The sequence below is a fragment of the Pteronotus mesoamericanus genome, unplaced genomic scaffold, assembly GCF_021234165.1.
Source record: "Pteronotus mesoamericanus isolate MK-2021 breed Mesoamerican mustached bat unplaced genomic scaffold, CSHL_Meso_final contig_263, whole genome shotgun sequence".
In the NCBI taxonomy this organism is placed as follows: Eukaryota; Metazoa; Chordata; class Mammalia; order Chiroptera; family Mormoopidae; genus Pteronotus; species Pteronotus mesoamericanus.
The window spans coordinates 5,827,601-5,845,371 of NW_026555112.1; the positions used below are offsets into that span (position 1 = coordinate 5,827,601).

The 17,771-nt window shown below is 39.6% G+C and overlaps 1 protein-coding gene across 2 annotated transcripts in view; it reads left to right on the forward strand.

Annotated features, from left to right (window-relative positions):
• The window catches only part of SLC41A2 (solute carrier family 41 member 2), an 87,999-nt gene extending 72,910 nt beyond the window's left edge, over window positions 1-15,089 (forward strand). For both annotated transcript variants that reach the window (XM_054574597.1, XM_054574596.1), the window contains exon 11: window positions 12,906-15,089. In XM_054574597.1, coding sequence (XP_054430572.1) covers window positions 12,906-13,091 — 186 coding nt within the window. In that variant the 3' untranslated portion in view covers window positions 13,092-15,089. The remainder of the gene's footprint in view (window positions 1-12,905) is intronic.
• Window positions 15,090-17,771: the final 2,682 nt, after the last annotated feature.

The following is a 17,771-nucleotide window of genomic DNA, read 5'->3' on the forward strand; positions in this document are numbered from 1 at the left end:
TATAGCCTTCTCTACTTTCCAAGTGACAAATATGAGAAACTGAAAGATGAAAAAAAATTCCTAAAGTAATAGTAGTTAAATGGTAGATAAAATTTGAACTTAGATTTTTATTACTCCAAAGCCTCTGTTCCGTTCTATCACAGGAGAAGTAAAAGGAGTGAGACCTTAACCTGGTGATTTATTTGTTGGTGGAGGCCAATGGGAAGAGGCCCTGTCCTCTGGGGCAGGGATCAGCCTTTTCTGCTAAGGCCAGACACTCAACACTCTAGCCTTTGCAGGCCATGTGGCCCCTGTTTCGAGTACTCAGCTCCGCCACGCCCGTGCAAAAGCAGCCATAAACTGTGTATAAATAAATAAGCGTGGCTGTGTCCCAACAGAACTTTACCTACGGACTCTGAAGATTGAATTTCATATGACATTCATGCTGATTCCTGCACCGCCTTCCCCCCCAACTATTTAAAAATGTGAAAACCATGCTTTAGCTGCTGGGCCACACAGGCAGTCAGCCTGTATAGGCCGCAGGCTATAGTTCGTTGACTCCTGCTGTAGCTCTTGCTGGGAAGGGAACTCTGGATCAGGGTCACTACAGGTGTCTAGGAGTGCTCTTTCTAAAAAGGGAATATAAATGTAAATTTACACCTAGAAATGTGAAGCATTCAGTTTGACGAGCTTTGACATGTGTACACCTATATCACAGCCACCTCAGTCAACATGCAGAATGTCACCTTTACCCCCGGAAAGTCCCCTCCTGCCTCTCTCCATCAGTTCCACTGAGCTGCTCTCTTTCCCTATAAACCGTTTCCCTTTTCTACAGTTTCATGTAAGTGAATCTAAATATGTATTCTTTGTTGTCTCCTTGTTTTACTCAGCATATTTCGAAATTCATCCATATTGTTACATGTATTTTGTTCCGTTTTTGCTGCTCAGCATTCCATTGTATGCGTACACTACAGTTGGTGCGTCCATGCACCTGCTGATCAACATTTGGTCTGTGTCCCCTGGGGGCCGTGATGAACGAGGCTGCTGTTAACGTGCCTGGGCGAGTCTGTGTGTAGACAGGTTTTCATTTCTCTTTGGTGGCGACTCAGAGTCGAACTGCTGGGTCTTATGAAAAATACAGGTTTAAATTTACAAGAAACTGCCAAGCTGTTTTCCAAAGTGATGATACCTCTCTGCGTTTCCGTTAGTCTGAGAGTTTCAGTTGCTCTACATCCTCCCCTCACGGAGGATTGTCTGACTTCTTACCTTTAGCCACGGTGGTGGTGTCTTCGTGGCGATCACAGTTTACACTTACCTGGTGACCGATGGTACTGAGTAGCTTTTTATGGGCTTATGGGCCATTCATGTTCTCTTTTGTGAAGTTCCAATTTTAAGTCCATTTTAAAAAAATTCAGTTGACTCAGTGAGTTGTAAGTGTTCTTTACAAATTCTGGATTTAAGTCTTTTGTCAGATATAAGTATTGGAAATCTCTTCTTCCAGTCTGTACATTGCCTTTCATTTTCTTGACCACATATTTTAACAGCAGGAGTTTCAATTTTAATGAACTGCAGTTCATCAATTTTTTAATTATGGTTAGTGCTTTTTGTGTCCTAAGAAACCTTTGCCTGTACCTAGGTTGTGAGGTATATATTTTTTTTCTATATTTTCTTTTCTTTTCTTTAGATTAAGCTTTTATTTGCATCTCTATCCATTTTCAGTTAATTTTTGTATATGGCACAAGATAGGGATTGAGGTTTATATTTTCCATACAACTACCAATTGTTCCAGCACCATTTATTGGGAAAGCTGTTCTTTCCCTTGTCGAATGATGTTAGTATCTTTTGAGCTTAATATTTTTTTATTTTAGTCTTAAGGCGAAATCATCTACTATTCCTTTAAACTGTAAAGTCTCTTCTTTATGTAGGTCTGAGTTTATATGAGTATTTGTATTTTTATAGGTGTAGATATGCTGAATATCTAAATCTAATATATTTTTTAAATTACTTATTTTTAGACAGAGGGGAAGGGAGAGAGAAAGAAAGGGAGAGAAGCATCAATGTGTGATTGCCTCTTGCACGCCCCTACTGGGGACCTGGCTCACAACCCAGGCATGTGCCCTGACTGGGAATTGAACTGGTGACCCTTTGGTTCACAGGCCGGCACTCAATCCCCTGAGCCACACCAGCCAGGGCTGAATATCTAAATCAAATGTAGATGAATTTCTGTCCATGATTCCTGCCAAATTAACATCTTTTTATTCTCTACCCTTAACAGAGTTCTTCGTGTACTGTGCATTTCAACAGCAGCAGTAATTATGTTTATGGGTTCTTATGTGACACTATCTCCAACCTTGTGGAAGTCCACGTTGATTATGTCTGGGCTTTCACACTTGTCACTTTTTATGGCCGCTCTTTTCTAAGATGTTAATTAGATTAATTAAACACCTTCCTTTTTGTACATCCAAATCTATTATTCTCTGCTTTTCTCCATATTATGTCTCTAACCAAGGACTTTAGACCCTTCAATATTAAGGATCTATTTTCTAGGTTTCAAATCTCTCAGTTATTTTTTTGCTCCTGCCCTTCCCCTTCATCACCACTCTCATTAAAATGAATTGTCTTCTTTTCAGAGCTTGTTTACATCCTTCCTTCCTCCCTCCCTCCCTCCCTTCTTTCTTTCTTTCCTTTTTTTCTTTCCATTTCTTATGTCAAAGAAATTCACAGCTGTACTTGTGACTTTTCACTTGACAAACACTTAACAGTTTTTTAGGTAGTCAGTTCCATTTTCTATCAATGTTTACAACAATGACATATACAAGATATAAAGAATAATGGTACAGTGAATACCAGTACACTCATCAGTCATCTTAAGAAATACAGTCCTGCCAGGACCTGTAGCTTTGAAAGCCACCTCTGTGCCCCCTTATCCTACCAAAGCAAAGAAGGACACATAACTGGCTTTTTTATTGACCTTGAATTGTTCAGCTAACAGATTTGCTTTTCCTTATGATTTTACTGCCTATATTTCGATACCCAACTTATGTTTTTTAGTTTTGCATTAACTTGAAACTTATAAAAATGGAAATCACAGTAAATGTGAGTTCAGGTGACTTTCTTATTTGGTTTCATTTGAGATTAGTTCTTTTTCTAAATATGTTTTAATTTTTCCAGCTACAATTTACATTCAGTATTCTGTATTAGTTTCAAATGTAAGCAAAGTGGTTAGAAAATCATTTAATTTACAGATTCATTCTTATGTGTAACTGTTCATCTATTTTTGCAATATAATATTTTATTGTAGGAATATTCCATAATTGATTTATCCATCTTTCTTTTAATGGATTTTTAGGTTGTTTGTAGTGTTTTGCTACTAAAAATCAAGGTTATGAATATTGTCTCCTATGTCTCCTCGAACATACTCTGTTTCTTTTGTACAGAAGGTCTTAACTATTTTTGTGCCATGGACTCCTTGGGAAGTTCGGTGAATATTATGGGCTTCTTCTCAAAACAAGGTTCCTTAATGCCTCCCCTTCCACCACCTGCCACCTCACAAATATAGTTCAGACCAAAGAAAAGATACTTTTGTCTGAATATCAGGAGTAGATTGGCTTCTTGTTGACTAACAATCCTAAATTCTTCTTAGCAGACATTTAAATATTAGACTTTAATGCGTAAAGTTTCCAGTCTGGAAACGGGATTAAGGAAGCCTATTTTTATAGGGGAAATGAATTCAGCCTTTGTGAGTGAGGAGTTAGGAAGAACTGTACTAATTAGCTTTTCCTGGTGTTTATTTGTGTCCTATTTCTAAGCATTCCTCTCCCGAAGAAGCCGTCTTCCTCACACAACACACGGGGCTCAGCAGGGATGCTGGCGCACTGGAGCGCTGCTTCCAGCTCCCAGAAGGGGCTGGCCAAGGGAGTCGCGATCGTCCAGAGCAAACACGTATTCTTGTACCTTATATATTTATTTAAATTTCAAGTAATACATCTAGAACATGCAAAATTAGCTGGGGCTGCAAAGTTGCCTTTCCAGAAGATATTTGTCTTTAAAAAGTTATGCATATTTCATAAAAAACAAACAGATGATGTGAAAACACAGTTTACCCATAGTTTGATTTTTTGATGTGTTCTCACAGTGAAAAGCATGCATTTCTGAAATTACCATTTAGTCTTAAAATAAAACATGTTGCATTTAGAGTATCTTAATGCAAACTTAATGATACTTAATGCAAATTTAATAATTCATTATACACAGTGTTCCAAGGAAACACTACTGTCCTTGGTTAACTTGCAAAAAAAATTAACTTAAACCAGCTTGAACTTTAAGTCATCACAACACCTTCAAAAAGAAATTGCATAATATGTGGACTTAAATCCCATCACTGGAATAAGAATGTGGAAGGAGTTGGGGAAGAAGCACAAAGGTAATTCAGCGACTACTAGGCCGTTTTTGACAGCAAATTTCTAATCTTTGTACCTTAGAACTAGAACAAACTGTGAAATATAAATACACCCGTTTTACAGAACACAAAGTAAGGCTCAGAATGGTGAGAAGTCATGTGTCTATTCCAATAACCTTTTAAGTAAAGGTTGTAAACTCTTCGCTTAATACTCAATGAACAATGGTGATGGCACTAATTTATGGAGCACTTACTCTAGAGCCAACCTTTGCTTAACCCTTTCCATATGTTGTCTCATTTAATATCTGCAGCCAGCCCGTGAAGTGGGAGGTGGTAAGCTCATTACAGAGATGATGAAACCAAGATTCAGAGGGTTTTTTTCACTTGCTGACAGTAACACAGTTATTTAGAGATAGAGATTAAATGTTTGTTGTCTGTTATCCCTTCAAGAACAAACATTTGTTTCAGTCTTATCACATATAAGTGTTTTGTTAGAAACCAAGAAATCAAATACAAAGAAGGCATGGTCTTCTCTTCCCTGTGATTAACATAATAGATCCCGAGAACCTAACATGTAAGATGTACATGTTAGATCAGTAGCTTTCAAATGTTTTTGACTACAACCCTCAGTAAGAAATATGTTTATAATGAAAAAGAAGCACCCATATTTACATATTTTCTTTATACATAAACATGTGGCCTGTCCAGAAAAAGTCCAGACATTATTAATATTGCACAACATTGATGTAACCTGGCAGCCAAGGAGAGTGGACTGGGATGCTCGTGCATGAACAATGAAAACTTCACTGTACTAGTCAGTGGGGGCAGTAGATGCTGCTGAGTGAGCGTGTGTACTGTGTGGCCCTCACATTCCAAATGACTAAGCAAGTAGAGCAACAAATCTGCATCAGATTTTGCATTAAGCTTGAACATTCCCTCATGGAAACTATTCAGATGATTCAGAAGGCCGCAGGTATGGGCAGCTGGTGACTGGCAGCTTCATCACAACTACGCACCCACTCATGAATCACCTCTCAGGCAGAGTTTTTGTGGTAAAACATCAAATCCCCCGGGTGACTCAGCTCCCCTAAAGTCCAGATCTGGTGCCCTGAGACTTCTGGCTTTTCCCCAAACTAAAATCACCTTTGAAAGGAAAGAAGTTTCAGACCATCAGTGAGATTCAGGAAAATACGACAGGGCAGCTGATGGTGACTGGGAGAACTGTGTGAGGTCCCAAGGTGACTATTTTGAAGGGATCTGAGGCATCATTGTCCTATGTACAGTGTCTCTTGTACCTCGTATCTTTTTCAATAAATGTCTCTTTTTCATATTATGTGGCTGAATGCCTTCTGCACAGACCTTGTATATGGAATTCATAGCCAAACATTTTATGAAATATTCTTATTGTGTGCTATATGGGCTGATACTTTCTGTTCTCTTCTGTTCTACTTTATTTCATTTTTTAAAAAGACCAGCTGCATTAAGTCAAGGGTCCCTACCCCCTGGGACCAGTCTGTGGCCTGTTAGGAACTGGGCCGGACAGCAGCGGGCTAGCAAGCAAAGCTTCATCTGTATTTACAGCAGCTCCCCAACGCTGGCATTACTGCCTGAGCTCCGCCTCCTGTCAGATCAGCGGTGGCATTAGATTCTCGTAGGAGCATGAACCCCCCAGTGAACTGTGCATGTGAGGGATCTGGGTTGCACACTCCTTCTGAGCATCTAATGCTGATGATCTGAGGTGGAGCTGAGGCGGTGATGCTAGAGCTGGGGAGCGGCTGCCCATACAGATGGTCATTAGCAGAGAGGTTTGGCTGCACGGAGACCATAATAAATCAACTGCTTGCAGACTCATATCGAAACCCTCTCAGTGAGTGACAAGGGACAATTAGGCTGCACCTGGTGGCAGGCTTTATAGTGGCAAGCGAGTTGATGTTCTTCAGTTGTACAGCTGCATCTGGTGATAGGCTTTAAGTTAGAGTCCGACACTTTTCATCGCAGAGCCCACCCATTGTTTATTTACCACTTCCGTCCTCGCCTCTTTCCCACACTGTGCCCTTGTCTCAGTCACAGTTTTGGTAAGCTCACGTGTCTGGTAAGCTCACGGGTCTGGTAAGCTCATGTGTCTGGTAAGCTCACGTGTTAACCCTGGCTGAAATGAGTAAAAAAACAAATGTCACTGTAGAGCTTCTTTGAAAGGGAGAAAGACCCAATGATGAGACAGCAGAAGACTCTACAACTGCCAACAAAAAGAAAGCTGCATTTAAAAGAAAATACTAAGAGAATATCCTGAGATTGACACAAAAGCACTGAAAAGCCTGCTTCCATTTCCAACATCCTATCTTTGTGAAGCAGGGTTTTCTGCAGTGACAGCAACCAAAACAAGATTACAGAGTAGACTGGACATAAGCAACACACTTCAGGTGTCACCGTCTCCCATCTCCCCGCGATGGGAGTGTCTAGTTGCAGGAAAACAAGCTCAGGGCTCCCATTGATACTGCATTATGGTGAGTTGTATAATTATTTCATTATATGTTACAGTGTAATAATAATAGAAATAAAGTACACAATATGTAATGTGCTTCATCCCAAAACCATCCTCCCTCCCTGGTGTATGGAAAAATTGTCTTCCATGAAACTGGTCTCTGGTGCCAAAAAGGTTGGGGCCCACTGCATTAAATGATTTCAAAATCCATATATGGTCACATATTGAAAAAGATATGTATGTTTTTTATGTTTTTAAAATTTTTTAAAAAGATTTATTATTTTTAGAGAGAAGGGCGGGAGAAAGAGAGGGAAACATCAAATGTGTGGTTGCATTTTGTGCGCCCCCTGCTGGGGACCTGGCCTCCAACCCAGGCGTGTGCCCTAACACTGGGAATCAAACCAGCAACCATTTGCTTCACAGGCCAGAGCTCATTTGACTGAGCCACACCAGTTGGGCTATATGTATGTTTTTTAAAAAGATACTTTACCTGTGTATGTATAAAACGCTAGATACTAAGAGTTCTCCAGAGCTCCCAGAGCTGTTTCTTCTGTTATCTGTCTCTGTATTTTACTTGGGTTGCTCATTTTGCTTTATCAACTCAAAAGTTATTGATGGGCTTTTAGTTATGGTAGATGAGAATTTAGCTATCTTACCCCATGCCTTATTCCCCGACTTTCTTCCTTCCAATATAGTAATGCTCAGTTTTTTATTTAATACATAAATATTGTTTATAAATTGAGGTTGTAAATATCATTCATCACAGAGCCAAGGAGTGTATTACAATTTCTTAACTTTTATCTGTTTTTTTTTTTTTCTGGAGATAACCACCCTCTATTTTTTTTCACTTGCACAGTTTTCTCTATGTCTGTGCTTAATTTTTTTTTCCAAGTGCTCCATCACAGCTATCACATACCCAATAGTTAGTTTTTGCTCATAATTATAACTATAATGACTCTATTTCATCAGATAATTTGCCAAGCTGCCCGTACCCCGGAGGCTTCATTTCCAGAGCATTCCGTCCGCCTGCTCAGTCTGCCTCTGGCCCCAGCCCACTGCACGGGCCTGGGCTTCCCTCCCAGCTGGCAGGTGGGCTCTTCGCTTTCCTGGATCACAGTCCTTCTCTTCCTTGGTTCTTTTCCTCATTTTGCATCAACACACGTTCGAGAAAGTTCCACATGGAGAAAACTTTCTGAGTGCATGCATGTCTTAAAACACTCTTGGTTTAACTTCACCACTTGGTCGATAAACTGGATACAGAATTATAGATTGGAAACACTTTTCTTTCAGGATTTTGGGTCATTGCTTCCTTAGATTCTTGTCTCTTCATATATGACCTGTTCTATTTTTTTTTTTTTTTTTTGGAATCATGGCAAGTATTTATATTCTTTCTATGCATCAAGCACTGTTCTAAGCGTTCTGCACTACTTAACCCTCATGTCATCAGCTCTGTGGCACAGGGGTTGTTTTCTCTCCTTTACAGGGAGGAGACTGGGGCACGGAGAGGCTAAGCAGCTTGCAAGGGGGTGCAGGCCCTTGAGGGGGCACGGTGCCGCTGGCGGGTGTGGGCTGGCTGCTTCGCTGGGACTCCTCCAAGTGCAGGCATCTCATCTCCTCCGCAACTAGGCAGACTTCCAAGTAACCCTCGCTCTCAGCTAGTACGTCATAACTCCTGGTGTCCCTGAGTCCTGAGTCCCATTTGGTTTCTCCAGAAAACACTACTTTTTTTTCCTTACCTGGGGGGAGAGTTGCAAGAGTGATGAGAGAATGTAGACATTTGCTCACCACATACAGACATTTAAATAATTCTTAAATAAGCCTCAGCACCGCTTGGTACTTAGAAGCCTGAACCCTTCATGGATTCTGCAGGGCCTGCTGACTTCCTTTCTCAGGTGTCCTGGGTAGGTAATGCATCGTATTCCGGTTGGTGCTCCCTGTGTTTCCTCTTCCTGGTTTCCTCTAACTCTCTTCCTAGCAGTGATCAGCCTTCTAAATTGGTTTGTATCATCATGCTATACTATTGCTACAGATGTATATATTTGTGAATAACATTTATTGTTTTTCATATCTACAAACCTTATTAGAATCATATACTTTACATAGTCTTATACTGCTTTTTTCACTCAACCTTGTGCTTTTGAGACATATCCAAATTGATTCAGTTAGCCCTTTTTAATTCCTTTTTGCTTCTATATCGTGTGCAGTTGTATGACTGAAGAGTGAAGTTAGCCATTTTTCTGTCAGTAGACATTTTAGGTTGTTTTCCATTTTGACCTTTACAACAGTGGTACAATGAATACTCTTGCACATTTTCCTTGGTATTCATGTGTGCACGGCTTCCACAATTACCCCAAGACACTGGTCTTTTCAGTTCTCAGGCGGCCAGGGGGGACAACAGAGCTCCCAGGCCAGCCTCCGTCAGCAGGGGTCAGTTTTACTCTTTTACCCATGTTGCAGAAGGAAAAAGGAAAATACTCTGTCTATGTGGGATTGCTGAATTAAGGAGATGCTCATCTTCAGATTTAACAGATGTTGCCAAATTGCTCTCCAAAGTTGTAACTACTCCAGTTACCCAGGTAGAGTTTTTTGGGTTTTTGTTTTTGTTTTTTACCAAAATGATGCCCCATACTGATGGGTAGGAACATGGGCTTTAGTTTTTGAGTTACGCAAGTTTGACCTGACTCCTCCTATGAGCTGTGCAGTCTTCGGCAGGCTTCTTGCACTGTACACGTGCCCTAGTTTCCTTATATCCCGGAAGGGATAGTAATACTCTATAGCAATAATCTATAGCATGTTATAGACATGTTTTGAGAACTAGATCATTTCATACACGTGAACCTCTTTGAACACTGCTTGGCCTCATAAAAGGCCATTTCAAAAATAATATTCGCTGTTATTATTGGTTAAAAGTTAATTTTTTTTCCCAGTCAGATGGGTAGGGAATGGAGTTTAATGTAGTTTTAATTTGCATCCCAATATTATTAGTGAGGTTGAGCGTCTTTTCATGTTTATTGGTGCTTTAAATTTTCTTTTTATTGTGTTGGATTATTTCTTTTTCTTATGAACTGTAGTTCTCTGTATATTCTCTAACTAATTTTGAATACTAATTTTTTATCAGTTATATGCAAGGCAGAAAATCTTTTTCCAAGCCTGGGGCATTATTTTTAACTTAATTTATGGCATTTGTTGAATCACAGAAATCATTAATGTAGTTTATGCACCATTCATTTAAGATATTATGCATTTTATTTATGAAATCATTCCCTACATCAGCATCCTAAAGTTTTATAAGTTTTCTTATAAAACTTTTCAAGTATTGCTTTTTATACTTGTCTTTACCTAGAGTTGATTTTGGAGAATTGATTTTGGAGTAATAGATAAGGGTGCCATTTTATTTCTCTCCATTGAGAAAGAATTTTCTCCTGCGTTAAAGGGCAGCACCCCCCATTTTTGTAAAAGGCCAGATAGTAAATATCTCAGGTTCTGTGGACCAGTTGGTTTCTGTCACAACTACGTGGTTCTGTCATTGCAATGCCAAAAAAGGTTACCTAACCTCTCTGCATCAATGCATCCCAATGAACACTGGGGATAACAATAGCACCTATTTCACGAGAATCTTGTGAGGATTAAATAATAGACTAAATCAACAGCAAGTAAGCAAATGGGTAGAGCTGTGTTCCAATAAAAGTTTATTTATAAAAAGTGGCAGCTGGTTGAATTTGGCCCATAGGCTCTCGTGTGCCAGCCCCTGCTCTAGATGGATCTCCCGTTCAGTGCAGATATATGCCTCACACGTGTATGATACATAGTGTATAAATTTATATACTATATAAAATTACAATAAAAACTATTTATATTTTTGCCAATCTTATAGAAGCGAGCCTCGTTCTCTTTGAACCCCTTTTCCTCCTGCACACACGACTCACTCAGCCAGCAAACTTCTTTACTGAACCTCCATATACTCCATTAATACAGAGTTGACCATGTAACTCGTCCTGTTTATAGATAGCTCAGACTGTGTTTGTTTTTAAAGTTTTATCTTTTGGTGAATTTTATCCTTGAGCCTAAAACTTTACCCTTTGAAACCATGTGTTAGTACAAACTAGAGTCTCCTGAACAATAACCTTCTTATGTTTATATCTCCCACCCTTCCTGCTCAGAACAAGCAGTTCTTGTTTACAGGGGAGTCTCTGACATTGTCTCCAGCTGATTCTCGTGCATTCAATCAGATGTTGAGTGTCTGCTTTGTGAACTAGTCCCTTTGCTAGACGCCGAAGACACAGGGGCGAACAGTTCCTAACGCCGCGCCCCGAAGCGGGCTGACCGGCGCAGGGCCCCCTGGGCGGCTCGCGGCGTTCGTGGTCTGTGCCTGGCTGTTCCGGCTGCGCCCCGCCGCGTGCTGCCTTATTACCTTCCTCTCTGTCCCCCTGCGCTGCAGCTCGTGTTACTTATCTCAAAGTCAGCATGACAGCTTTAGAGGCCCTTCTGGGTTTGTTTTCTTCTAATGAGGAAATTGAGGCTCAGAAGAGTAAGAAGCTTGCCCAACATCATATAGCTGATAAATAGCAGAACTGGTAATCAAAATCAGATGTTGTAACTCCAAGTCCAGGAGTATTTCTGATATTCCATGCTTCCTCCACACACAGTAGAGATTGTCCTGATGAAACTTTGTAAGTCCAAAACAGTCTTTGCCCGTGAAACACTAAGGAAGCATCGACCTCATGTGGAGGAAAAAAATAGGATTGAAGTACAACTTCTTTTCTCTGACAGGTGTCCAAAGACATCTGATGTTCACTCCTTTGGACTAGGCATATGTCTCTCTGTTTGGACAAGCCACTTACCTTCCTGGGAAAGATGTCAGAGCTAAGCTACGGCACGTGAGGGTTAGAAGCCAAGGCAGACACCTCACTTCCATGGCCGGCTTGTACAGAATAGAACAGTAGACGCTTGGTGTAGACTCTGGGCCTAGAATAGGCTTTCTCCTGCACATACCAAGTGTCCCCAGTATCTGAGAGGCCATAAATAGTAATAGCAATGAGACTGTTAAAATCTGCTTATGGACACTATTGATAGTTTGCGTACCTGGCACTAAATTGTTGAGCCTATTTAATCCTTACAACATTTTCTTGAGGTAGGTGCTATTATTATCTCTAATGTTCATTCGGAGAAACAGGGAAATTAAGTAACTTGTCTATAGTCAGCTAGCAAGTGACAGAAAAGTGCTCTTAATCACTATACTGTACTTGCCAGCTCATCCAAAACCATTGAACGTTAACCTGTCTAATCCCATATCCCTTTCAGAACTTCAAGAGTTTGGAAATTAGAGGATTCTCCTACTATAAATGCATCAAAGAAAAAAATTTTATTTGATTTCTAAACTCAAAGCATCACAAAGGTCTTTATAATATTCCTGATATCCTAGAAAATACTCACACATATTACCATAGTATTTGAATAGTACTTTAAAATATTTTGACTCTTCCTCTGTCTATAGCTATATCTATATAGACGTCATTTCTCAGTGCACTTACCTTCTGTTCATTGTTCTTACCATCGCACTGAAATTTTCCGTGGCAGACCACTAATAGCCTTATAATTAGTAAATGAATGGTCAGTTCTCTATCTTTATTTCGATTGATGTACTTGCATCTCAAGTGATAAATTATCACTAATTTTAATTTTTATATCCTGCCTCATATGTCTTCTTCCTTCTCGTGGGATTATCATGGACAGAAGTGGAGACGTAGTAGTGGTTTGGCAGCTGTACGATCTTATTAGATACGAGGATGATTGTTATTAGCGGGAAGCTAGAAGAAAATGAGACGATGTATGTGAAATGTTGAAGGAAAAGTTTACTGCAGAGATACCTGAAACTTTTTTCTTGTGCAAAGAAAATCTTTCTGTCAATTAAATATTTCTTACTTTCAAACATGATTCTTAGACACGTGCTGTTAACTTTCAGAAAGCAGCCGTTTAGCCCTTTGGCCATGGTTAACAGGCCAGGAATATCTAGGCGACAGGAGTAACCCTGCTGTCCTCTCGCAGGTGTTCACCTTGCTGTGGATTGCTGACTGGATGGTCCATCGCTTCTGGCGGAAAGGAAAGGACCCGGACAGCTTCTCCATCCCCTATCTGACGGCGCTGGGTGACCTGCTCGGGACAGCACTGCTAGCCTTAAGTTTTCATTTTCTGTGGCTTATTGGTGATCGCGATGGAGATGTTGGAGACTAATAAATCCTACAAACTGCTCTCAAGTTACCAAGAAGGGAAACACAAGATAACCACCCGTGGCTCTTTTTTCAAAAATCTTAAATTAGTAGCTTGACTTCTGTCAGGGTACACTTTAGTTGGCCCTGATTCAATTAAATGGCCTTAATGTTTTTAAAAGGACTTTGTGTTGAAACCAGAATGAACAGTATTTATGCTGCTTTTCATAGAGTAAATGATAATTTCACATAGACGTAGATACAAGCTCAAGCTCTGAAATTAATTAAATAGGAAAGAATATAGGATGTTTACAATGAATAATTTTAAAACCACAGACATAGCAGAAATGTACTTGCTTGTTTAACCTACAATGCCACTGTAGAGGAGAGTTCCAGTTTAGCCTTTCTTGTCTCACAGGTGTGCGGTGCTGCCCCACATACCATGAAATGAAAGGGGCGGCCCAACCAAGCTTTTAATAGTTTTAACTACCCCCACCTCTCTTCTAGCTGGGGAAAAATTTGCCAATTACTTGCTCCTAACATGACCTAAATATGTTCTGCTGAGCGTAAGATAAATTCACTTTTACCTGCTTCTGTGAATTTCCCTGTGCCAATGCTAATTTAATTTCACCTCTGTGAGCTCTTAGCAGGCTGCCCTTGAAACACAGAATGACCTTGAATGATCTTTGATGAAAGCAGTGGGTCATTTCTGATCATTGATTTGTTGGAATAATGTCGATCTTTTTCAGAAGGCTTAACGGTCAAAAACAGAAGATAACCCAAGATGCATTTGTTGAGAAAAAAATGTGTGAAAAATTGTGTATGCATGTGTGCGTGTGTGACAGAGACAGATGCTTTTGACGGAGAGCTGAACTTGGCCTGTTGATAGCAAAGATAATCATAGTGCTATTAGAATATTAGCATTACATAGTTATTCTTAAACATATTTTTGATATACTTTTGTCATTTGGTCCAAAAATTTTGTTACTGCCCAGAATTTAGTATTTCTTACCTACATTATAGTTGTTTCTTTTCATCAAAAACAACTGTACCATTTAATTAACATAAATTTTAGAATGGGCAAGTGATTCATTTGCTCTTCTAAAGAAGTCTGTTGAGACCGTTAGGCTTACGTTTGGTGAGAGAAGCCGGTGGGTTCCCTCAGTGCTTGTCCACGCCTGTATGTACCGTCTGTCTGCACGGGCTTCTCTCTACAGTCATGTGCTATGCTATGTCTCAGATATTTTTCTAAAATTCTGATCTATATTCCAAATACTTGACCAACATCTTATTCAATAAGTAAGTGTTTTTATATAGTTCAGTTTTTAAAAATTCACTGGAATCTCTTAACACCATTAGATACTTAATAATTTAATTGATAAAGGAAGAAAAATGCACATTAACTTCGATCATCATGGCTTAAGTTGTGAGTTTGTGTTGATGTTATATAAATAGTAGGTCATTTATACACATATTGGGGGAAGTGTTCCTATTAAACTCTTTAAGGGGACTGTGGTTTAGAGTTATATATTTTTGCTTATTTTAAAACTTTAATTATTCTATTCTCCTGCCTTATAATGAAGCTTCTAAGGCAGAGAGCTGAACGAATTGTAGAATTTCTCCTTTGGAGAGTTATAATGTCACATAGTGAACATTCTTGTAAAAGAGAGAATGATTAAGTTACACTGATGAATATTTATCTGCAAAGATTTTTTTATTTAAAAATCCATAAATAATTTATTTTATTGTAAAGCATTTGTAAATTACTTGTTTACATTTGGGCTGTATGATTCATAAGCATTTATATTTCCTGGTGATTTCTGTTTTGATTTTTAACATAAAATAGTGCACAGCAGACCACTTTTTTTTTGTTTTTGCAAATCACATTTTCAAAGCATTTATCAACAACTTTAGTCCAGTGCATTACATAATCTGAAACACATATAAATACACTGCATTACTTAGTACTCAGAACAGGATGTGTGAAATAGGTCAGGTAGATATTTTTTTCTCTGTATTACAGCAAAGGAAACAAACTCAGAGAAGTTACATTTTACAGATTGCACAGCTGCAAAGTAACTGAGTTGTGGCTGAAGACCAGGTCTCCGATCTCCTAAGCCGATCTCTTTCTATGACCCTTCAAATGCACCAGGAGCACCTAATACCTGAGAGGGCCACTGGAGAAACAGGATTGTCTAAAGTAGAACAGTGTTGCTGCTGCTTATAGATTTCAGACAGGGAAAACTCCATTTAATATATCTTGATGGTAAGTATAGCCAACTGTGAATTATTCATGTTCATGAGACCCAGGTATCCACAGATAAATGAAAACGTTAGAACAACGAACAATGCCTTATTTCATAGAACATGTCATTGAAATGCCGCCACCCTTTCCAGATCTAGCCATTTTCCCCAGAAGCTGATAAAAACTAGAATGACTGATTGGAGTTCTAGCTCTTTCCACTTCGCTACCCCGTCTTGGTTACAGCAACAAAATGTCTAAAATGCATGTAATAGGAAAAAAAAATGAAGACATGGAAAAATCAGTCATCGATTACCTGAATTAATTTATAAGAGGGATACAGATTCCTCTAAAAAATGTTTACTGGTTTTTTTGAAAACTTTTCCATAAGTGTGCAACTGATAGATGACTTCTTTTATTTACCCTCAAAAACCATTTATTATCAGTCTTAAATAATGTAAATTCACAGCATTTATTTTTATACAACATCAAAAACTGCTTTCCAAACTTCTCCCCTTCACTAAGCTACCAGACACTTTACTCACAGATAATTTTTCAAAAACATATTTTTCATTCTTGGCCATCAACCATTTTTTTCTTTGAAAAATAAAGTTCCTTAGGTCATGATAAAATGGGAACTTAGAGGAATGTAGCTGGTCAAAGACATCAAAAATTTCACATCATAGACTATCAGTGATGTAGCCAAAGGAAGTACATTCTTAAAAGTCAGTATTGGGGCTTCCTTGTTGTATAATATGTCTACGGTGTAGTCTACCCATTTATAATGGGCATCTTTCATCCTTAAATTGTTGTAAACTCAAATGAGAATAAAATCGAAGAAATGTTTACCCAGCCTTCTTGTATGTGCTTTTTGATAAGCTACGTGGACATCGAGCCTGTGTGGAACCCAGAAGAGACCGGGGTGATCTCTGTGTATCTGTTGTGTTTATGAGTATAATAAATTGGCTTTGACCATACCTAGACCCCAATCCATCGCTTTGCCACTTGTGTGCTGTTTTAAGCACTCTCCTCATTTTTCAGCTTAGATTCCTGGGTCCCTCAGTCCATGCGCCCTCCACCACCACTGCCCTGCTTCCCGGACAGCTCAGCTGGACAATACGGCTGGTGAAAAACACGCAGCTGCTCAGACAGATTTTACATTCATAGCCTCAGACATCCAGTTAACCCTCAACTGTCCTGCAGCCTACCTTTCGCTAATCACTTCGCTCTCTGGGAGACCATGCTTTTGTCCCTACCACTGGACTGAAAGTATCCCTGTCAAGGTCACCAGCAGTCTCCATGTAGCTGAATCCTGTGATCAGTTCTCAGTAAGGATTCTCATCTTACTTGGTCTCCAAAAGCGTTCAACAGTCCTGCCTCTTTGAAATGCTTTCTCCATGTGGCTTCTAAAAATGTCTGGCTTTTGCTTTATTTTCTGCACTCCTGAAAGCCTCTTCCCTGCCTGCTGGTTGTTCCTCCCCGGTTGTTAAATGTTGGAATGTCCTACAGCTCCGCTTTTATTACCTCTTCTCTGCTTTTTCTCCCTCGGTGATATAACCCATGTCCTTGTTTTAAATGCCATCTATGTGGTTATCCCCGAATTTATCTCTCCACTTTAGGCCTCTCACCTGAGTTCCAGATTCACATTTCCAAACACTATCAACCACTCCAACCTAACTGACACATATAGACTGCTCTATCCAGCTCCTCCACAACACACACTAAGGGCTAATCTCCTTAATATGTAAAGAACACAATGTAAACCAGGAAGAAAAACACCCACAACAAAATAATAAAATAGCCAAAGACAGTTGGCTCATTAAAAAAAAAAAAAAAAAAAATAGATGCTCAGTATTACTCAAATAGAAAGAAATGCTAATGAAGATCACACTGAGATAAAACATTTCTCACTATCAAATTGGCAAATTATCAAAATCAGATCAAACGTTGTCTTGGCAAAGGCTGTAGGGAAACAGACGCAATTGCTGGCGGTAAATGATAAATTAACCATAATAAAAGCTCTGCAGAGGGGAATCTGGCCTTATCTACCAAGGTCATAGATGCATTTGTCATTCGATCCTGTAATCCCACTACGGCCACCATTTAACCCAGGCAAGTGAAGCTTCTCCCAGGGCCCTCAGCCTCATGTAGTGGTTGGGGTTCAGCCAGGGGTCAAATACAGTTCACTGCCAGTTTCTGTAAATAAAGCTTTATTAGAGTGCAGCTATGCCTGTTTGGTAGAACTGCGTAGCTGTGAAAGAGGCCATATAGCCTACAAAGCCTCAAGTACAGTATCTACTATCTGGCCCATTGCACACACAAACAGTTCACACATCCCTGCTTTAGAATGAATTCTTCAGACTTTATTCCTATCTTCCTTGGGTACCTGGGACCAGCCAGGATCAGCAGTGCCATCCAGGCTGCCCCATCCTGAAACTGTCCCTGTATTGGCTCCATTGGCAA